Here is a 23,369-nt window from a genome sequence, read left to right as displayed (position 1 = left end):
ATTAAAAAAAAAAAAAAAAAAGAATAAAAAGGATAACTATACCACAGTGGGATCATTATAAAATGAAAACCTCTATGGTACATGAAAGGCAAATCTGATTGTTGCTACACCTGTATATCTTATCACATGAGAAGTACATTGAAAAAAAGAATGTGCTTGTATCAGCATGGAATCTATATGTGCTAATTATTTAACACAGCAGAATGAGATTTTACTGGGTTTGATTAAATAATATTTTAAAAAGCATTTAATAGAAAGAGGAGAGGGCAGCCTCTATAGCATCCCCACCCCATGCAATTCAAATCAAGAAGGCTGGAAATTGAACCCACATCTCCTTCATGACACTACAGAGCAAATGCTGGGCTGCTTAACTTTTAATTCCTTTTCAGTTGTTATCTTAAGAAATACTTCTGTGCAGTGATTTGTTGACCAACTCATCTGATGAACAGGAAAACTGACTTTCTGAACATTTCCTCAGAATTATAAGGTTCACATATCCCTTAATGATGGACTCTCAGTCTGCATGGCAGAATTAGACCTGTTCACCACTGATAGGAATGGGCAAGCCCAAGTGCACTGAAGAGCCCTCCAGTTGAGACCACTTCCATAGCACAGAATGATAACCCCCGTGGACTGGGATTTAATGAGTTTATATGTACTATAACAATAAGCTGAAATCCTACTGTAAAGCATAACATTACGACCTATCTGAATGACCCATACAGGACTTCTTATTCTAGTGGCCAAAGAAATACTCCAAACAAGAGAGAGTTGAATCTGTGGACCTTGTAACTCAGAGAAAGGATTATTTCACAGCAGGGCTTTGAACCTGTGCTCCGGCTCCGCTCCAGGCAAAAACCTGCAGCTCCACTGCTCCGGAGCTGCTCCGTGCTCCAGCCTCTGCTCCAAAGCCCTGTTTCACAGAATCATAGATATATAGGGCTGGAAGAACTTGAGAGGTCCTCTAGTCCAGCCCTCTGTGCTGAGGCAGGACCAAGCAAATCTAGACCACTCTTGGCCCAACCGCCAATGGTGGGGATTCCACAACCTCTCTTGGAAGACAAATCTAGAGCTTAACTGCCCTGATAGTTAGAAAGATTTTCCTAATATCTAATTTAAATCTCCCTTGCTGCAGATTAAGCCAATTACTTCTTAGACTACCTTCAGCACTTTGTACCACTTGTCTCTGGACGGAGCTCTTATCAACAGGTCATTAAGGAATGGACAGAGGTAAATCTCTTCCAACATAAGAGCAGCTACCAAGGCTCTAGTACCTTCATAAATACCTCAAGTGCTGTGGTGTGGCCAGATGGTAATGAACTATATTGGAAGTGTTGGACTTCAACGGTGAAAAATGGATACATTTGCAGTGAGATAGACGAATGGAGACGTGGAGGTTTGCATCTTTTAAATCTATTGACAATAGACGGTCACTGTTATGGACTAACATTTCCATTTTGAATCTGGACTTTTTCAGGAACCTGTTGAGATGTTTCCGGTCAAGCACTGCCCTGCTGCTTCCCGATTTCTTCTTGACCCAGGCACAGAATGGAGTACAGGGTTTGTCCCTTTTCTGGGCTGCAACTCATACTGTTGCTCTAATCTGCAGGAAATGAAGGATTGTGGGCTGTTTCCCCACACTTCAGGGTTCCTGGAAATGGGAGGAGGGGAGTTAAGTATATCCAATGCAGAACCTCTCAGGACACATTCCAGAACCCTCTTGCCAGAGATGATTTGAGGCTTAATTAGCCACAAACTGAAATAGACTATGCACTATGTGCTACTCCATCCGTTTGCTCTGGCTGAGAATCATGAGTTTTGGTAGGAAGGACCAGGTGGTCTTGTGGATGCATCATACTTGGATTGGCCAACTCTGGTTCTAGACCACTTTCTCCAAAATAGCTGGGATTGTCTCATCTGCTAAAATTGATGGTAAGCCTCAAAAGGATTATTTGAATTCTAAATAGGACTTATATTCCCCGGGATAAAAAGGCAGCCTTCAAGTTTCTCCTGAGTGTGGTGCCCATCCTCCTGTCTGTGGGGTCCTTAGAGCCTAATTCACAGTTTCCTTAAGTAGGTATGTCAGCGTGGCACCAATCTTAGAAACAGAAACAAAATCTGATTTAAACATTGTAACACTGACAGTTTTTAGCCACCTTGCTTAGTCTGCAGGTTTCTTGGGTGATCCCTGTTCTTCCTCAATCACATCTATCAAGGCCACAAGGTTTGGTTCTGGATCCTGAGAGAATACTTTGTGTCACTGCTGTTCTGAGCTGGTTCCTACTCTTCATCTTTCACAGACTTTTCTTAAGGGGTAGAGCTAAACTGGAAACCGCCCTGGAGTCAAAGAAGTCCAACTGGAAAAGTTTTTCCTGCTTTTCCTCCTCCTGGGGTTCCTGTTCCGAATCTAAAAGTTATCCCTCCTCCTACAAAAACACTAAGGACTCCTGGGCCAGCAAGATCTGGATTTGTGCTTCATTCTCTTAGACCTGCCCCTCTCTGGAGAATCAGCGTCAGAAGGCTGTGAAACAGATGCAGATAACGGATTCCTTTGCCTGCACCTGCCACAGAATATGCAGAGATCCCCATCCAAGATCTCTGCAAGTAGAGTGATTCCGAGAACGCACATACCTGCCTTCCCCTTCTTCTTGCCCTTCTCCATGCTGCACTCGCAGGAGTGATGGTGATAGAGGGTGTACCTAGTGTCTCAGGAGTAAAGAGAAACCAGACCCTTAAATTCGCAATGTGAGGGAAGACCAGAAACAGTTACAGAAAGCTTATTTATAGCCAAACTTTTTTTAAATAATGGTGTTTTTTTTTTTGCTCTGCAGCAGGCAGCCTGGTAGACCATCCTGAAGCTATCAGCAGAACAAAAAGCTGGCCACAGCCCCCTGTATCAGTGACTGACAGATTGAGAGTCTGTGGATCTTGTAGACAAAAGAATAAAGGAATTTGTAATACATATTTCAGAAGTACTTGTCATTGTTTCAGTATCCCCGTTTAGTGAATGAGACTGATGTGTCTCAGTGGGGAAGGGATGATATTTTAACGATGTAACACTGTACTTCCTAGAAGAATGACAAATTTCATGAGGCAGATTAGGACTAAGAATATTCAGATCCCATTAAAAACAGACAGCTTCAAACCATTTTTAAAATTAATTTTAATGATAAAATGTGTTACCTTAACAGGTGGTTAGCAAGTTGTAAAATTAACCCAAACATGGTTAGAAGCAGACGACTGGATGTTAGGAGATCTGGATTCTCCACTCTTCTCCCATTATCAATTTACTTTGTGACCTTAAGCAAATTACTTCACCTTTCTGAGACCCAGTTTCCCCTTCTGCAAACCAGGGATAATATATACCCACTCCTGTAAAGTCTTTTGAGAGCCTCACAGACGCACTATAAAGTACTGTTCTTTAAGATACAGAACATATCTTTAAAAACAGCAAAGAGTCCTGTGGCACCTTATAGACTAACAGACGTATCGGAGCATGAGCTTTCATGGGTGAATACCCACTTCGTTGGATGCATGCACGTACAGAACATATCTTAACACAACTCTGAAAATGTCTGATTTTCAGTGGTTTTTATGGGGTCCAGAATTTTCTCAGTCTTAATCTGCCTCAGGAGGCTGTCAAGATAACAATTTCATGTTTGACTGTTTATTAATTATATTTTAAACACTTAATATTTAGATGAAGCAGATAGAAACTCTACAGTTTTCCCTTTAACTCTTCCGTTTCCCTAGACACACAAATACTACATTCAGCAAGTCTGTATGAGCACCTAAAATTCTGTATAAATAAGTGACCTGGTTGAGCATTCTCTGAACAAAATATTGTAGAGAAAAAGGTCAGGTTGGGGAAATACCAGTAGGATGGCAGCCAGACTGGTTGAATGTAGCTATCCACACAGGCCTTGCAGGTAAAATTCCACCATCACACACAGGCATAGATTATGGCAGCCATTACAAGTGAATAAGAGAATGAGAAAATTGCAAAAGCTGATTCCAGCTCCCTCTCCTTTCTCATTTAGGATTAAATTTTTAAGACTACCAAATCAAGCTGCTGAAAACTTTGTTGATCTTCCAAACGGATATTTTACTGCAAATACAGATGTGCTGTACACGCACATTTTTAATGAACAAATTAATATAGTGAACACCACCACCTGTCAAATGAAAAGAAAGTGGAATTTCTCCACCACTCACATTACTGTAACCAAAGTTTCATCATTTCCAAGTTAACTATAAATGGGCTACACTGTAATTAGAAATCCATATTTTTCAATACAAAACACGATGACATAAACCAAACTGCTAACGTGGGAACTTCTTGGAATAAGAGGTTGCTGTTGGGACCCATCTAACTGCCAATGGGTATTTGTAACCTGAAGTGTTTTCTAGTCACCTTTTCAAACTTGTTCATAATGTGGACCACATCTTAATAGAAATATCAGCTCACACATCTCTTGCCATTCACAATTACTGAAATCAAGTAACATTCCTGTGACAACTGTTCACAAGGAAAAGGAATAAGATGACAGTATGGTATTTTTATTTTCTTTTAATGTGAACTAGCATCTGCAAATGAGGAGTAAGCACTATGCACCTAGCCAGCTCTTTGAGTCGCACTAATGGGTTCGCCACAGACCACAGTTGTTTTATTCAGTGGAAACTACTGAACTAGGCAACCTAAGAATGGTTTACATTATCTGCATGGTCTCACTGGGGTACGCACAGAGATACCAAATAACACTCATTTCTTTCATTCTTCCTAGAAACCTTCCTTACCCCCTTCATATCACATGCTAGTCTGACCCTATGCTGTGTCCTTGTCACACTCCATTTATCCCCACTCTTTTTTCATTTTATATATGAAAACCCTGGCCTAACCAAAGCTTTGTGGTTAGAATGCTTTGATTTACCTTACTAAAGAGAACTATAATTTAGCACCAAATACTCATGAGGAATTATAGCTCTGCTGACTAGCAAATCATTTGCCAAGGCAGATTAGTTTAGCTGCATAAAACAAATATCCACCTGCACATTCTAGCACTAATCAGGGCGTGAAATTAAACTTTTTATTCAGTGGGAAATAACTGCTGCAAGGCAACGATTTAGTATGGGAAGCAAATATTAAGGTCAGCCTATTCCCTCTGATGTTTATAGTATATATAATAAGGGGGAAGGCATGGAGCACCAAATTCTGCTTTTGAGTCTATGAAACGAAATACTTCAGTGATGCAATAACAAATTTTCCATTTGCTTTTATAATTGCATACATATAATGGAGCAAAGTGGCTAAAATGAAAAATTAAAAGAAGAGTAGGGGTGAGTTAGTGAAGTACCTAAAGCCTGTACCAACCATAGAAAAAACTGCAGCCAAAAGCAGGTGGTGTGAGTAGAAGAAAGGAAATCAAGGCTTAAATATATATATATATACATACACACACACACACACACTCTGATTCCAGCAAACCCACAAACTGAAGGGAAAAAGTGATTACGATGTAGTTAACTTAAATCACTAAGTAGTCATCTAAAATGCAAAAAAAACCTCTGCAACCCTGTATTTAACAACCAGCTGCTTTATATAATTATACTTAGCACAGAATCATACAAATGTTGGGCTGGAAGGGACCTGGAGAGATCATCTAATTCAGCCTCCTGTGCTGATGCAGGACCAAGTAACTCCAGACCATCCCTAACAGGTGTTTGTTTAGCCTGTTCTTAAAAAACATCCAATAAGGAGGATTCTACAACCTCTCCTGCAAGCCTATACCAGAACTTAACTACCCTTATTGTTAGGCACAGCAGGAATCAACAGATATCAGTGTTTATTTTAAGTATTTTTGAAGACTTTTATCAATTTAATTTTCATAATTGCACAAAATTATGGGTTTTAAGATTCTTTTCTATTTTTACATAAATTTTCACAGTTGCAGTAAATGATGTGGGGGGAGTCAGGTAATTATTTAATGACAGTAGATATTGAGATTCAAAAACTTAAAACCTGATAACCATTAAAAAACAAATTGTCAACATCATGTCGAAATATATGAAGTAAATATCCTTAAATCAAACTCTAATATCTTCTCACACAACATTTTTCTTACTGTCTAGCTGTAAATTTCAATTATTGATTCAAGTATTCTCTCCTCTATTTGTGTGCGTACGGTGAAATTGACGTTTATTGACATTTACCAATAATCTAATCCTTCCAAGCCTACTTAATTAGAAAGTTTTTCCTAATATCTAACCTAAATCTCCCTTACTGCAGATTAAGCCCATTACTTCTTGGCCTATGTTCAGTGGAAACAGAGAACAACTGATCACAGTCCTCTTTATAACAGCCCTTACCAGATTTGAAGATAGTTATCAAGTCGTCCCCTGGCCGCCCCAAAGTCTTCTCTCTCCAAATTAAACATGCCCAGGTTTTTTTAACCTTTTGTCATAGGTCGGGTTTTCTTAACCTTTTATCATTTTTTGACTGTCTCCAATTTGTCCACACCTTTCCAAAAGTGGGGCGCCCAGAATTGGACACATTACCCCAGGTCAGACCTCACCAGTGCTGAGTAGAGCAAGACAATTCTCTTCTGTGTCTTACATATGATACTTCTGCTAATATACACCTCAGAATGATATTAGACTTTTTTGCAATGGTATCACACTGCTGACTCATATTTAAGGCTATGTTTTAGTTACAAGTATTTTTAGTAAGAAACATGGACAGGTCACAGGCAGTAAACAAAAATTCACAGCCCGTGACACGTCCATGACTTGTACTATACAGCCCCGACTAAAACTTGGGCCAGGGAGGCTGGGGGTTCCACAGGTGCCGAGGGCCATTGCCCAGAACCCCTGCTGGTGCTGTGGGGAGGCAGGGGAGAGGCGGGCGACGGTACACAGTCCAGGACTCCTGCTGCTGCTGGAAGAGGGGAGGCTTGGCAGGGCTGGCAGGGTCCCTACCCAGCTCCTCTTGTCCCTGCAGCTCCTAGGGGGAGGAAGGCCATGGAGGGCTCCATGCTCTGCCCCCACCATAAGCTCCAGCTCCGCAGCCCTCATTGGCCAGGAACCACAGCCAATGGGAGCTGCAGGGGCATGCGCAAAGCCCCCTGGCTCCTCCACCTAGGAACTGCAGGAACATGCTGCCTGCTTCTGCAGAGCCTCACCACCACCGAGGTAAGCGCCACCGCACACCCCAACCCTGAGCACTATTATGCCCAGATCCTTTTCAGCAGTACTACTGCCTAGCCAGTGAGAGCTAGTCTACACTGGCAACACTTTAACGTGGTAGTGCTTTAATGCGGCTTGTGTAGTCAAGGCAGAGCGCTGGGATGGCAAACCATGGCCAGTAGGAGCCACGATCGGCCGACGCGGCAGATAAACTGGCCCGGCCCCCTGGTAAGCCGTGTGCCAGAGGTTGCTGACTCCTGTATTAGACATTTCTCTGCTAGACTGAAGAGCCCGTTATTAAATATTTGTTCCCAAAGGTATGTCTACAATGCAATAAGCACTCTGGCTCAGACGCAAGCCTAACCTCCCTTAAATCTACAGATGAATCGTGCTAACCCTAGGCCTGGACCTGCACCCCAGCAGGAGTAGAGAGTCCAAGCCAGAATAAAGCTGGGACACAAGGTCAAGTCCTATTGCTTTGCAGTGGTGGCGCAACCCCGCTTGACTTGTCCTTGGAGTCCACCAGAAGTAGCCAACTTCCTCAGTCATCTCTATCCCAGCAATCTCCAATTGATTCAACTGAAAACAGAAGCTATCCCCCTCTGATGGATATCTGCAGCTCAGTGAGTCAGCGTTAACCCTTCTATTGTCTTCTGATCACTGAGTTGCAAACAGCCCATCAGAGACCCTTCTGTGTTTGCAATTGAGACCGAACAGAACAAGCCTTCTGCAAAGTGTGCTGCTTCATGGTCATAGGAGCACAGCTAGATTTTGGTAAATCTCTGGTGTGAGGCCAGTAAAACTGTGGATTTTAGTGAAGTACCAGGAATGATCATGCATACCAGCAAATAACTAAAAAGCTGGCAACTCTGTAAATTCTCCGGACTGGTGACTAGTGCAGGGAGCGGGTTAAGTGGCTTACGAACAGGTACCGGCAGACCAGGGACTAAAACAGTACCTCAGACAGCTCGCCAACCTCATGTCCGTTTTATGAGGAGTTTGACCTGGTGCTGGGAACTGTGCCCAGCATGGAGCCAACCGTGGTGCATGACAACCTGGTCAGCCAAGGTGGTGCCCTGCTGTTCCCTGAATCTAGGCTGGTAACTGATGGGAGTCAGCAGCAGGCTGCAAGTGAGGAGCATGAAGTGACTGTTTCTGAAACCAGTCACAGATCAGGCTGTGGGCCAGGATCAACAGGAACAGCTGTTTGATGCCTCTTCCCCACCCACATCCTCCAAGGACCACCCCACTGCCAAGCCTGCAGCAAACCCAGAGGAGACAGAAGCCATCCCTGAGCCCAGTAAGTTTGACTCCAATTTAAAAGTTAATTATTACAGTAATGGGAGGGATTTCTGCTCTAAGAACTAATGCAAAAGTTATGAAACGCCCTGGCTACCAGCGTGTATCTGCTAATGGCAGATTGTATCAGAGCACTTTGGTGTCTCCCCTCCCCTACCCATGTGGAGCTCAAACTGGCAACCCAGAATTCCAAACAGTAAAGCCGTGGTTCTCAACCTATTTTTTTTTGTTTGTTTTTTAAATTATTTGTGGACCCCTTTGGAAATCTATTGTCTATGTACGGTGCACCCTCACTACAACACCCTTCATAACAACAAACCTTTGGATATAGTAGACCTGGTACCTGGATCCCATCTCCAGTCCCAGGACTGGAGGAGCTGTCAGCCCCCGCCGCAGGTGCAGCAGGTCTCTTTTGCTATGAAGAACCCCTGGCTCTAACGAGTAAATGGCTTGGATCCCGAAGGGTTCATTATAGCGAGGGCGTACTGCATGTAGCTGAATTCTGGTCGGTCTGTTTTCAATCTAAGGCTATGTCTACACTACAACTTATGTCAGCAAAATTTATGTCACTCGGGTGCACATATTACATACACACACACGCCCCAAGTGACATACATTATGTCGGTCTCAGCACAGGTAACCTAACACAGCATCCTATTAATTCCTTCATGGATTCTTAACACACGCCTGGTTGCTGATATCTGCAAACTCTTTCTGAAACAGAAACTCCAGCTAGGTGGTCACATTGCAGGGAAAAGCATATTTTCCCGGGCCACCTCAGTAGCTGAGTAGCTCACTCCACTCATAGATGTGCTGTTCAGTCACATATGTTTGAATACTTCAGCTGTGTATAGTGTAGATTTCCCATCAACAGCTTTGAATAACATCTCCTTTCTCCAAGAGGGCACCACAAGTAACAGTTATGTCCTCCAAAACATTAAAGGCAGGAAATGATAGAAAAAGCCTTTTGTTGCAAGTGCACTTGTTGCCACCCCAGACAATCCAATTACTTATGAAATTTTTATAAAATCAAAAAAGTTTACAATTTTTAACTTACCATGGTCTCTGCACTTCTGGAACTGTGATTAACCAGGTTGTATCCAGAGAGATTCTGTGGACAGAAGCATCCCTTTCACAATATATTTTGGTTCAGTTTTGAAATATGACATTTTATGTCCTTGAGATTCCATGAGAATTAATTCTGTGCTTCTCCACTGAGCTATTTTAGACAATAACCCTCAATTTCTTGTCCTATTTCAGGCCCCTCAATCTCCACTGGCTGCTGTACATCCAGAATTTGAAGCCTGGCCCAATATACCTTTGTGGACCATTCCAGATGAAAGCGTTTCTGTGATGAAGTTATAGTCAAATTTCTTGAAAGGGCTGACAAGCAGTCCAATACCAGCAGCAGAGAGATGAAAGACTGGAACAGCAGCATGCTGAGAGGCAGGTGGAAAGGCCGAGGCTTGCCACCCGAGGGCAGGACAGGGTTTCAGCTATGGAGTAGGCACTTGCAACACAGTTCCTAGAACAGAAATGGTGGCTAAGGGAGGAGGACAGAGCTCAGAGAGCACTGTTTGAGTGACTCATCATCATGGGTGGTGGAGCACCAGCTCCTGCTGCCTCTCCTACACCATGACCTGATCTCCCTGCAATGTGGCTTCAGTCAAAAAATACCTTGGACAACTCCATGTTAGGGCAGCCCATGCATTCAAACCCCATAGGCAGCTGGACAGAGCAACTAAACCCCCTGGAGCCTTCCTTCTTGAACCCCTCTCCTGTGGATACCTCCATCCCCAGCCTCACACCAAGTGCACAGAAAAAAGGGAAAGAAGGGAATAGAGAACATGGAGCCAAGTAGCAGTAGGGGGATTAAGTTATGTTTGCACTGTTTCCTACTCTTTTATATTTTTGTTTTGGAAATGTTTTGCTGGTACTTGTTTTGGGTGTTGTAATGTCAGTTGGCCTGTGTAGCAATAGGCGACTGTCATACAGTTTTAACACTTTACAAATAAAGCTTTTTATATCATCAGGAAAGTTTATTGCTATCTGTGCATCACCTCATACAATCATGATTTGAGATAAAGCTAAAAACATGATCAGGAGCAATTATACATGACTAAGCAACATTATTCCTCTATAAAAAGCGACAAAGAGTCCTGTGGCACCTTATAGACTAACAGACATATTGGAGAATGAGCTTTCATGGGACTTCGTTGGACGCATGTGATGGAAATTTCCAGAGGCAGGTATAAATATGCAGGCCAGAATCAGTCTAGAGGTAATGAGGTTAGTTCCATCAGGGAGGATGAGGCCCTCTTCTAGCAGCTGAGGTGTGAACACCAAGGAAGGAGAAACTGCTTTTGTAGTTGGCTAGCCAAACACAGACTTTGTTTAATTTAACTATTCCTCTATAAGGTTAGGTACAGCAACTCACATTTCAATACCTTCCTTCTATGAACCTACACTGTAATTCATGCCACCCACCAATCCAGTATTCAACGTGTCATGCATAAGTATACTGCATGGCAATCGAGCAAACTTCTCCCAAAATCAATTAGTCCCTTTCCCCACACAAGCACATTCGTGCAGGTGCTAGTCCCCCTCTTCCACTGAGCTGTGCAAGGCCATAAGGTAAGAACTCAAAGTATCCCCGACCTCTGTTACCTGGGTGCAGCCAACCTGAGCTGGGGTAAGTGCACTGTTTGGCTGAGCATAGCAATTCAGCAGCCCCTTGTTGTCACATGTCCATTCAGGGGGAAATGACTCACCTCTGGCTTCACAAAGATTGCAAGGAGCACAGCAAGCCATAGTAATGCAGACAGTGCTGATGATACTGGCATCCAAATGGCTCTGTGGACACCTCTAACAGGATTTTAATCTGCCAAAAGCACATTCAACCACCATTCTTCACCTGCTGAGAGTGTAAACAAACCTCCTTTTGCCAGGGCCTCTGAAATCAGGGTGTGGTTTCATAAACCAAGGCAAAAAGATGTAGGTGGGGTCCCCCAGAATAACAGTGGGGACTATAACTCCACTTATTATATCACTTAGTGGGACCAGTGTGCCGGCCTGTCCATAAATGTAGACTCCTGAAAGGCAAAATCTGACATCGTGAACTTTTCCAGTGCAGCCCTGTCATAAACAAATAGCTAAGGGTTAACGTCTCTTTCACCTGGAAAGAAGTATCTGAAACACCTGACCAGAGGACCAATCAGGAAACAGGATTTTTTCAACTCTGGGTGGAGGGAAGTTTGTGTGCGAGTCCTTTGTTCTTGGTCTTCTGCCTGTATGCTCTCTCGGCTATGAGAAGGGATTTGTTTTCCTGCTTTCTAATCTTCTGTTTCCAAGTTGTGAGTACAATATAGTAAGGCAGTAAGGTTTCTATTGTTTTTCTTTTTGTATTTACATGTCTATAGTTGCTGAAGTGCTTTAAATTGTATTCTTTTTAAATAAGGCTGTTTATTCAATATTCTTTTAAGCAATTGACCCTGTATTTGTCACCTTAATACAGAAAGACCATTTTTATGTATTTTTCTTTCTTTTTAAGACCTGTTGGAGTTTTTCTTTAGTGGGGAACTCCAGGGAATTGAGTCTGCAGTTCACCAGGGAATTGGTGGGAGGAAGAAGTCAGGGGGAAATCTGTGTGTGTTAGATTTACTAGCCTGACTTTGCATTCCCTCTGGGTGAAGAGGGAAGTGCTTGTGTTTCCAGGCTGGAAACGGGGGAGGGTGGAATCCCTCTGTTTAGATTCACGAAGTTTGCTTCTGTGTATCTCTCCAGGAACACCTGGAGGGGGGGAGGGAAAAGGTTTATTTCCCTTTGTTGTGAGACTCAAGGGATTTGGGTCTTGGGGTCCCCAGGGAAGGTTTTTGTGGGGACCAGAGTGCCCCAAAACACTCTAATTTTTTGGGTGGTGGCAGCTTTACCAGGTCCAAGCTGGTAACTAAGCTTGAAGGTTTTCATGCTAACCCCCATATTTTGGACGCTAAGGTCCAAATCGGGGACTAGGTTATGATAAGCCCACGTTGACATTCATAACCCAGCCTCTGTAATCCACGAGGGCCTGCATAACAATGGAGCAATGCCCTCTGCAGTCTATGAACTCATGTACTCCTTAAGGAGGCATACGAAGAGCACAAGTCCCATCAATGGCCCCAGTGCAGTTAGGAAACCCCATTATCTCGAAGCCAGCAATTACCTCCAGAATATCTTGAATGCCTGTCACCTTGGAGTAAACCACATGCCTGATTGCCTCAGAAACCTCTGCTACCACTTTAACCAGTCAACTCTCCATCATCAAACTGGTAAACAACAAACCTGTAGCAGTCTAGGGTAGCCAGCTTCCAGGAGGTTATAGCAACCTGCTTCTGGACAGGCAAGAGCGCCTCACGTGTGTCTCTTTACACTGAAGAGTCAGGGAAAGCTGCTCACAAAGCTCCAGAACTGTAGCTTTCTTCACGCAAAAGTTCTGGACCCACTACTGGTCATCCTAGGTCTGCATGACAATGTGATCCCACCAGTCCCTGCTTGTAGTCCTGCACCAGATGCACTGGTTTACGTAGGGGGCATCAGTGGCTATGCAGATTGTACTGAGTAAAATCTGCCAGTGCAAGTCTGCCATGCAAGGGTACTGTTCCTCCTCCATGATGAAATCCCTCAGGTACCTTTGGTGGGTCAGAAAATGGATGGAAATGTCCACCAGCATCTCATGGAAGCTCTGCCTGTTTACTTGACACAGGCGTGAAAGTGCAAGCAAGAGAATTTCTTCAAAAGGCTGGCTCCAGTATCTTGGAGTACACAGGCCAAAATGACTGCTCGGCAGGCTGTTCAAACTTCCTGTAACAAGCAGGGTGAGCAGTAAAGATTTCCCACAGTACATCATGGTCAAAGGGCTAGAGTGGCCACATTTCAGGAGGGTGCTAGGGACTCTGGGATATGTTTGCTTAAACTCAGATCAGCATGCTGCAGTGTGGACACCAGAGCCCCAGGTTAAAGGCTGGGGGGAGGGATAGCTCAGTGGTTTGAGCATTGGCCTGCTAAACCCAGGGTTGTGAGCTCAATCCTTGCGGGGGCCACTTCAGGATCTGGGGCAAAAATCAGTACTTGGTCCTGCTAGTGAAGGCAGGGGGCTGGACTCAATGACCTTTCGAGGTCCCTTCCAGTTCTAGGAGATAGGTATATATATCTCCATTTATTAAAGCCCAAATTTGAAAAGTCTTAACATAGGGTTAAGAATCAGTGTAGATGCTCAAGTCCCACTAACCTTGGGCTTACACTGCAATGTAGACTTACTGTAAGTAGGTACTTATAAATTGTAATCAAGTCATCCCTCAGCCTTCTCTCTATTGAGCTAACTAGATTGAGCTCCTTGAGTCTATTACTATAAGGCATGTTTTCTTAATTTTTTTTAATCATTCTCTGAATCCTCACCAATTTATCAACATCTCTATTTAATTGTGGGCACTGGAACAGGACACAGCATTCCATCAGTGGTCTCACCAATGCCAAATACAGAGGTAAAATAACTTACTTGAGAATCCCGTTTATGCATCCCAGGATCTCATTAGCTCTTTTGGCTACAGTGTCACACTGGGAGCTCGTGTTCAGCTGATTATCTACCACGACCCCAAATCTTTCAGAGTCACTGTGTCTTGTCTCAGGATGAAGTTCTTTCATTCTGTAAGTATGTCCTACATTCTTTGTTCCCAGAAGAACACATTTACATTTAGCCATACTAAACCACACAGTTTGCTTGTGCCCAGTTTAACAAGCAAACTAGATTGCTCTGAATCAGTGACCTATCTTCTTCACTACTTACCACTCCCTCGATTTTTGGGTCATTTGCAAACTTTATCAGTGCTGATTTTATGTTTTCTTCCAGGTCATCGATAAAGATATTAAATAGTACAGGGCAAAGAACTGAGACTCTTGCAAAGACATCTGCTTAATGATCATTCCCCATTTACAGTTATATTAAGACCTATCAGTGAGCCAGTTTTTAATCCATTTAATGTGCTCCACATTCATTGTATATTGCTCTAGTGTTTTAATCAAAATGCCATGTGGTACCAAGTTGTGCTCCTACATTAAAGCATTAACCATCTCAGCCTTCTTGATGTCATTTGTTATTAGCTCTCCTTCCCCACTTTCCTCATCTTTCTCTTGGTCCTAATATATTTTTAAAAAACTTCTTCTTACTGTCTTCTATGTACCTTGCTAGGCTAAAGCACAGAAGAAGTTACATCTTTCTGATTTTGTCCCCACATGCCTATGCTATTCTTTTTGTATTCCCTCTCTTATTACTCTCTCCATGTTTCCACTGTTTGTAGGATTCCTTTTTGTTTTTCAGGTTATTAAAGAGTCCCGATGGAGCCATATTGGCCTCTTACCCTTCTTCCTATCTTCCCTTCTCATCCGCATAGTTTGCAGTTGTGCCTTTAATACTGTCTCTTTGATAAACTGCTAGCTCTCCTGAACTTCTTTATTCCTTAGATACATGTCTCTTTATGTTTCCCTTGTCTTGGACGCTTGGTACTATCTATCAAAATGAAAACAATGCATGCATACTATTAGGGAAACTGTAAAAATCAATTTATCTAAAATAACTACTAAAATAATCCTTAAGTTCTAGGATATGAAAGGTTCAGTCCTACCAACACTCAAGCTAGAAGTAGTCTATACAAACTGGACCACCACATAGACTAAGAATCTGAATGTCTGTTTCCACTGCAAATGCCTTTACTAAGCAGCCAGAGAAAAACAGTTAATCAGCTCAGGATTCACTTTTCTTTTAAGACACAAATCATGTTGGATCCTGCTTAGCTTATTGGCTGGCTTACAAGGAGGAGGTCAAAAGTCACTAGAAATCTAGTAATCATCAAATTTAAGGAAACATTGGATTTTTCTGGCAATGCAATGACAGCATGTTCCCATAGTTGCTGTAAACCATAGGCTATGGTAAGAGAAAACAACATACTTGGTATTTATATAGCACCTTAACACCACCACCAACTACTATCCCTAGCTCTTATATAGCATTGTTCATCCACAGATCTCAAAGTATTTAACATTCTGGAGGATCAATGCCAGTACAGTCAATGGGGGATGAAACTTGTATTTATTAAACAGTACTGGAAGAGGTCACAAAGGCAAAAGCTGTTGAAAAGGCTAATGGCCTGATATTCTTATGGCAGTAAAGGGTATTCAGTACCTCCAAAGATCAGGCCTTATATCTCTCCCTTCCAGGGAAGGGAAATGTTATATTCTGTCTTCCACATACAAATTATCAGTGAAGAATGCCAGTATCATCTTCCCATCCACGAACCATGGCAGGAACGCCAGTGGGGAGAAATTGCCTCATTCACATATAGTGAGAAACAGAAGGTAAAATTTAAATCTGTATTAAAATACTGCCTGCAGAGGCATTTTAAACAGGATCTTAAATTGGTCAGGTACAGCTCCATGCACTGCTAATTAAATACAATTGAAGTTGTCACTAGTCCATTCAGGAAAACAGATGTTGCTTCACAGAGCCTTGATATTTTTCTTAAATACCTTTCAGAATGAGGATCAAAAATATGAACTCTTTTAAAAAGGACTTTATTGTATTTTTATAGCATATTACATACCTTGTAACAATCATTTTGTTAAGTGTGACTGTCAGTTTTATTTTCTGTCCCTTTTTTCCTGGCTATTTACAAGCTTTGTAAGAATCATTCCTTAATTAAGTCTAAACATAGTTTCATATAAGTGGATTCCTGGAATTAAAAACGTTCAGACTTAAGAAATGATTGTTACGGAGACTGTAACAGGCTGTAAAAAACAGAATGCCACTTTAAACAAAGATTTCTCATTTTAATTAAAAAGATAATCATCAGAACATTCATATACTTAAAAGAACCATTTGAAGCTACTTTGAAAAAAAAATCTACTATTCTATGCAGGCATACATAGTTTAGTTTATATGACATTTAATCAAAGTCTCAGCTGAGCCTATTACATTTATTCTTTAAGTACTGTATCTACATTTTTAAACAGTTTATTCAAATAGGGAAGTTACGTATTGAACTCCTCATTCTTAGTACTTTTGAAAATGGTTACAACAATAAAATTCCATATTCTTTAACAAAAAAACAGAGCTTTATTTAAAACAAGAAGTTTTTTCAAAAACGAAAGGCGCATATGTGATTCTCCTCTAAGCTTATGCATTAGAAGGGCACTGTATCTCTTATAACTTAAACCTATGATGAGTGCTGTTTTATCCAGAGTATTTAAGAAACACCACAAAATGGATGATGGGAACACAAGTAGATTGCAGTGCTATAAAATCCCTCCTGCACTTGCTACAGAGCACTGGCCTATACAATTCATGTTGCCTTTATATCTTGCATTTATACAGCGGTTTTCACCCAAAAGGGTCCAAGAGAATCCTTACAAGATTAGGTCAATGCATAAACTACAGAGAGGGAATCATTTAACTCACCATTAAAATATCTCTGAGGATGGGCTGCTTAACAGTACACAACAATTTAGGATTGTAAGTGAATATTATGTCTGCTTGAAACTGTAGGAGTAATTTGGGTAGGTAGGTAGAATGTCATTACCTAAAATTAATTAGATAATATGTATTACATATGATCAGATTTATCTAATAAATCGATACAGGCTGGATGCATCATAAATATATCACTGACAAGTAATCAAGCTAATATTAGCCATGAGGCACAAGGGCTTCATTTCCTCTGCTATCCTCATCTCCTCAAAAATAAAAAAAAAGAAACTCCACAAAATGAGCCTACTTCGTTTTTCAAAACGTCAAATCTATAAACTAATTTCTGACCCATAGGAAAAAAAAAAGCTTCTGTTTTTACACAAGGCTTCATTTCATCCATTAAGTGACTGGATGGGGTTTCAACATAATGTTTTCCATCACTGGCTAGGTGTGAAAACAACAATAACAAAATTAGTATGCATTTCTTCCTGACATCTAGTGGCTTAGCAATTGGTCCAATTTCATTACCGATGATTAGGAGCAACACATTTTAAAAATGAAAACCAATCTTACAGACAGGGACAGAAATACCACCACCTACAGACCTGTTTTCAAACAGTAATTACATGTGACTCTGCAGTCAAAACGAAAATACCCGAAGCCGCGTAGATAATGGGTCTGGTCGTTATGAAGAGTTTCTCAATATTTGATATGGAAATGCACACCTTATGCTGTGTAAATCAATAATTAATTGCATAGCCCACTTTGGCCCAATCTATGGCCCGTTTAGTCAGAGTGATGGTATACCAAGCATATCAGCCACTTGGACATACAGGAGAGTAGATGATCCACCATTGATGGCACTAGAATGCATCTTTCCATCTCTCTGTAGGTACTTATATGGCTGCCATCACCACAATATCTAAGCACCTCCCAAGCATTTTGAGATAGAGAAAACAACAGACCAGTTTTCCAACATGGCCTGATTGGCATGTACAATTGCCCCTTGTACCTCCTCCAAAAAACCTGCTCTATGCAGAGCCCTCATAATCAGAGATGTGAGAAGAGCAGAAGACCCCTAGAAGTCCAATTAGGGACCTTGCTTTGCCAATCTAATTAAAGTGGGAAGTGCTCAGAAACTACAGTGAAGGGTAGCAATATAACACCCCCCCCAAAAAAAAAACCCAAGTATAAATAAGATAAGAACTTAAGAATGGCCATACTGGGTCAGACCAACAATCCATCTAGCGCAATATCCTACCTTCTGACAGTGGCAGGTGCCAGATGCTTCAGATGGAATGAACAGAACAGGGCAATTATCAAGTGATCCATTCAGTCCCAGCTTCTGGCAGTTAGAGGTGTAGGACACACAGGGCACAGGATTGCATCCCTGATGGTCTTGGCTAATAGCCATTGATGGACTGATCATCCATGAACTTATCTAATTCTTTTTTGAACCCACTTATACTTTTGGCCTTCACAACATCCCCTGGGTACAGGCTGACTGTGTTGTGTGAAGCAGGACTTCCTTTTGTTTGTTTTAAACCTGCTGCCTATTAATTTCATTGGGTGACCCCTGGCTCTTGTGTTATGGAAGGGGTAAATAACACTTCCTTACTCTTTCTCTATACCAGTCATGATTTTATAGACTTCTGTCATATCCCCTCTTATTTGTCTCTTCCAAGCTGAAAAGTCCCAGTCTTTTAAATCTCTCATCATATCAAAGTTATTCTATATTCTTTTTTGTTGCCCTTCTCTGTACCTTTTCCAATTCTAATACATCTTTTTTGTGATGGGGTGACCATAACTGCAGGAAGTATTCAAGTTGTGGGCACACCCTGGACGTATATAATGGCATTATGATATTTTCTGCCTTACCATCTATCCCTTTCCTAATGGTTCATAACGTTGTTAACTTTTTTGACTACCGGTGCACACAGAACTATCCAGGATGACCCCAAGATCACTTTCTTGAGTGGCAACAGCTAATTTAGACCCCATCATTTTGTATGCATAGTTGGAATTATGTATTCCAATGCACATTACTTTGCATTTATCAGCACTGAATTTCATCTGCCATTTTGTTGCCCAGTCACCCAGTTTTGTGAGGTCCCTTCAGAACTCTTCACAGTCAGCTTTGGACTTAACTATCTTGAGTAATTTTTTATCATCTGAAAATTTTGCCACCTGTTTACCCCTTATTTTCAGATCATTTATGAATATGTTGAACTGCACTGGTCCCAGTATAGATCCCTGAGGGACACTGTTATTTACCTCTCCCCATCCTGAAAATAGACCATTTATTCCTACCTTTTGTTTCCTATCTTTTAACCAATTACTGATCCATGAGAGAAAGTTCCATCTTATCCCATGACAACTTATTTTGCCTAAAAGGTGACCCTGTGAAAGGCTTTCCGAATGTTCAAGTACACTATATCCACTAGATCACCCTTGTTCACATGTTTGTTGACACCCTCGAGGAATGTTAATAGATTGGTGAGGCATGATTTCCCTTTACAAAAGCTGTTTTGACTTTCCCCAAAATATCATGTTCATCTATGTGGCCATTAATTCTGTTCTTTTACTACAGTTTCAACCAATTTGCCTCCTTCTGAAGTTAGGTTCACTGTCCTACAATTGCCAGGATCACCTCTGGAACCTTTTTAAAACTGGCATCACATTAGTGATCCTCCAGTCGACTGGTACAGAAGCTGATTTAAGTGACAGGTTACATACCACTGTTAGCAATTCTGAAAATAAAAGTCTCTCTCTCTTCCCTTCCAATCTGTAAAAGAAAATGCTTAGTTTATTGTTTTTCTTGTTTGTTTTTTTTTCGTTTGTGTGTCCTGAAGAACTCTTTTAAGGAAAACTAAAAATCAAAGCACTCTGTCATTTATTCCTCAATGCAGTGAAGTCCTTGGTCACTCAACACTCAGAGTTCAACAGTCTATGGCCTGTTCCTGTGAAAGTTCTCTCTCCCACACTGACATGCCTCTCCCAGTTCATTGATGTTTCACTCTTCCAGCAGAACATAGCCAGGCTGTAGTCATGGAGGGTCAGGTATTCCATCAGATAGCTAGGTTCAATACCATGGAGGGCTCCAAATATCAGGTCAGAGACCTTGAACTGGACTCTTTATTCAATAGGGAACCAATGCAGAATCAGGAGCATCAACATGGTGCTCTGTACTACTAAGTAGACAGTTGGAATTTTTTCAAGGCACAAGACTTCATGACTTCTAGGTACAATGAGTTGTAATTATCAAACCTAGAGGTCACAAATAAGTGGATTACCATGGCCAGATCTATATCCAACAGGATATGGCACACTCCTCTAGTCAATCACAAATGGAGAGGGCTTTTATTTTTTTTTTGCTGCCAAGTATATTTTGACATCCAACATCTTTTTAACCTCTTCAACCTGAGATTCCACAAACCTGACAAAAATACAAGGAACTGGCAAAAGAATTCAATGATCTGAACAGAAACAAGCGATTTAAAAACAGATATCAATACTACAAGATAAAAATAGAAGCTAATTAAGAGTTTAGACTTTCTACTACCTTTTGAAGTGCAAATGAAAGCCAAGATTTGCATCTAGTTTTTCAATATTTCCACGTTGGGCATAAATTTTGAAAGTATAGCCATATTTTAGGCTCTTTATGAGTAAAGATTTAATTCTGTGCCACTGAATCATTAATCCACAATAAACAAACTTTCAACAAATGTTGCCAGTCACTTGAAATGTATTCTTAGAAGCAGAACAGTTTAGAGCATCTAAAATTAGCATTCAATTAAGCTGGCATCACTGTTTGGTTCAAAAATAGCATCAAGAAACTGAAGCAAACAATCTAGAAATATCAACAATGATAAAAAAAGGAATATAACTTGTTTCATTTGGTATATTATCCCAAATCTAAAGAGACCAGTCACATTTGAAAACGGATTTGGCCACTGATGCCCACAGCTATTTTCTGTGCCACAGGCCAATTTATAAACCAAGACAATATAAAGGCTCTTTACATCCACTCTATTAACAAGAATATATAGCAGGAAAACATAACTGATTAAAATGTCAATATATACAACTCTGCACCCAGGATAAAAAGGGTCATAAGGTAGGGAAAAAAAACAAAAAAAAAAACTATGGAGAGCAGATGAGCAGATAAACTAATACACCCCACACACTACATACAGAACAAAAACTTCACCTCTCCCAGGCACCACTGCTTGATGGATCACCTTTTACCACCAAATCAGGCCACAAATCTTGTTTAGAATCTCTAGGACCACCGGAGAATTGTAAAACTACCTACAGGTGCCCTCCTTCCACATCTGCAGGTGCCTCCCTGCCCCCCAGCACAATGTCTCTTGCCCACATACTCTTGCACCAAAATCCCAGCATTTAACACCACCTCCTATAGGTAAACCCTATTCCCATCACGAGCATCCCCCAACCCAGCCAAAAGATATCCCAAGCCCTACTACTTGTCTCACTACGTACTGCCAACACTGGCCAAAGATCTCACAAACTTTACAAAGGCTCTCACCCTTCCTCCAAGATCCCTGTCTCTCATACTCCAGAACTTGTCCTCTTCCTGACTCAGCACCCTGGCATATTTCCCCACCCAATTCTACCTTAAGTGCCCTCCCATGTTTCAACACTTGGGAGTCTCAGAGGATGAACACCAAATACCTCCTTCACCACCACCATCTGCTCCTACCCCCTCTGGTGCCCACCTATCCGCTCCCCGCCCCCACACTACCTTCCTCAGCCCTTTGCCTCCCACCACTCAGCAACCCCCAATCCCTCTGCATGCCCTGTTCCCCAGCCCTTTATCCCCCGCCCCCGGTAATCCCTCACCTACCCCCAGATGCCTGGCTCCCTGAAACACTTACCCCTCCCTTCCAGGAGCCCCAGCCCCCCCGTAACCCAACAGATACTTCTCCCCCAGCTCTCCCATAGGTCAGCACTCCACCCCCTCCCTCCTCCAGGTATCCTCCTCCCCCCACACCTGCCCCATGCCCTCTCCCCCAGCCCTCCCATAGGTCAGCACTCCACCCCCTCCAGGTGTCCTCCTCCTCCCCACCTGCCCCCCTCCCCCAGCCCTCCCATAGGTCAGCACTCCACCCCCTCCCTCCCTCAGGTGTCCTCCTCCCCCCCACCTGCCCCCCTCCCCCAGCCCTCCCATAGGTCAGCACTCCACCCCCTCCCTCCCTCCCTCCCCCAGGTGTCCTCCTCCCCCCACCTGCCCCATGCCCCCTCCCCCAGCCCTCCCATAGGTCAGCACTCCACCCCCTCCCTCCCCCCCAGGTGTCCTCCCCCCCACCTGCCCCATGCCCCCTCCCCCAGCCCTCCCATAGGTCAGCACTCCACCCCCTCCCTCCCCCCCCAGGTGTCCTCCCCCCACACCTGCCCCATGCCCTCTCCCCCAGCCCTCCCATAGGTCAGCACTCCACCCCCTCCAGGTGTCCCCCTCCTCCCCACCTGCCCCCCTCCCCCAGCCCTCCCATAGGTCAGCGCTCCCCCCCTTTGCCCCGTGCCCCAGCTCTGGCCCCCCCATCACTTGCCCCCCCCGTCGGCCCCACACCCGCCCTCTCGCCCCCCGCTGCCGCCGCCCCTCACCATGAACTTCAGGGCCTTCTCCTGCAGCACGGCCTCCGCCGGGTCCATAGTCCTGCTCCGCCGCCGGTCCGGGGCCTGGGCCGCCCCCTCCCTCAGTGCCAGGCAGGCCGCAGCCAGCGCCAGCAGGAACCGCCGCTTTCCCCGGCAGGGCGCACGCGCCGCCCGCAGACCCACGGGAAATGTAGTCCCCGGCCGCGGCCCAGGCAAGCGCCTGGGCGGCACAGCGGCACTACAGCTCCCGGCATGCCGCGCGGCGCCAGCCCATCCCGCTCCCGCAGCAGCTCTGCGCAAGCCAGGCCGGAGGGAGGGCCGCGGTGGCTGATGGGAGATGTAGTCTCTGTAGGTGAGCAAGTCTATGCAGTATCACTGCGAGGACTTCCATGCGTCTGCTGATCTTTCTCTTCTTGGCCCGGCTTCTGGAGTCATGTGATGAGGGCGGCCCTTGGCTCCTTCTAGTTTTTTAAGGAAGTGTCTAGCCCTGGTTGTTGCAGAAGGAGGTTGCAAGCCGGGTCCAGCGTAGCTTGGTGGCTTGTGCCAGCCCCATGTTTGTCTCCGAGTTTTGTCAGGTCTGGCTCATGACTTTTTGATGCTCCCAAGTTAGCAATTCCCCATTGTCCTCACTGTCTTCGCTGTGCTAAGGCCTAGGACCTTCGGCAGGCCCAGCCCCGTTACACTAGGTGCTGTACAGCTATAGAACAAAGAACTGGTCTCTGCCCCAAGCAGCTTGCAATCTACAGCCCACAGGTGGCTACAGGCAGACCGACGGGGA

At 43.3% G+C, this 23,369-nt stretch overlaps 1 protein-coding gene across 15 annotated transcripts in view; it reads right to left on the bottom strand.

Annotated features, from left to right (window-relative positions):
• BTRC (beta-transducin repeat containing E3 ubiquitin protein ligase) overlaps positions 1–22,734 on the bottom strand; it is a 179,160-nt gene extending 156,426 nt beyond the window's left edge. For 6 of the 15 annotated variants that reach the window (XM_050958052.1, XM_050958057.1, XM_050958061.1 and 3 more), the window contains exon 1: positions 22,601–22,734. In XM_050958052.1, coding sequence (XP_050814009.1) covers positions 22,601–22,648 — 48 coding nt within the window. In that variant the 5' untranslated portion in view covers positions 22,649–22,734. Of the gene's footprint in view, positions 1–9,538; positions 9,593–9,799; positions 9,997–16,966; positions 17,088–22,600 lie in introns of those variants that run through there. The other 9 variants (XM_050958049.1, XM_050958053.1, XM_050958059.1 and 6 more) reach the window with 7 other exon arrangements.
• Positions 22,735–23,369: the final 635 nt, after the last annotated feature.

Source organism: Gopherus flavomarginatus, chromosome 6 (assembly GCF_025201925.1).
Source record: "Gopherus flavomarginatus isolate rGopFla2 chromosome 6, rGopFla2.mat.asm, whole genome shotgun sequence".
Taxonomy (NCBI): Eukaryota; Metazoa; Chordata; order Testudines; family Testudinidae; genus Gopherus; species Gopherus flavomarginatus.
Note: the sequence above shows the minus strand (reverse complement) of the source record. Positions and strands in the feature narration are given on the sequence as shown.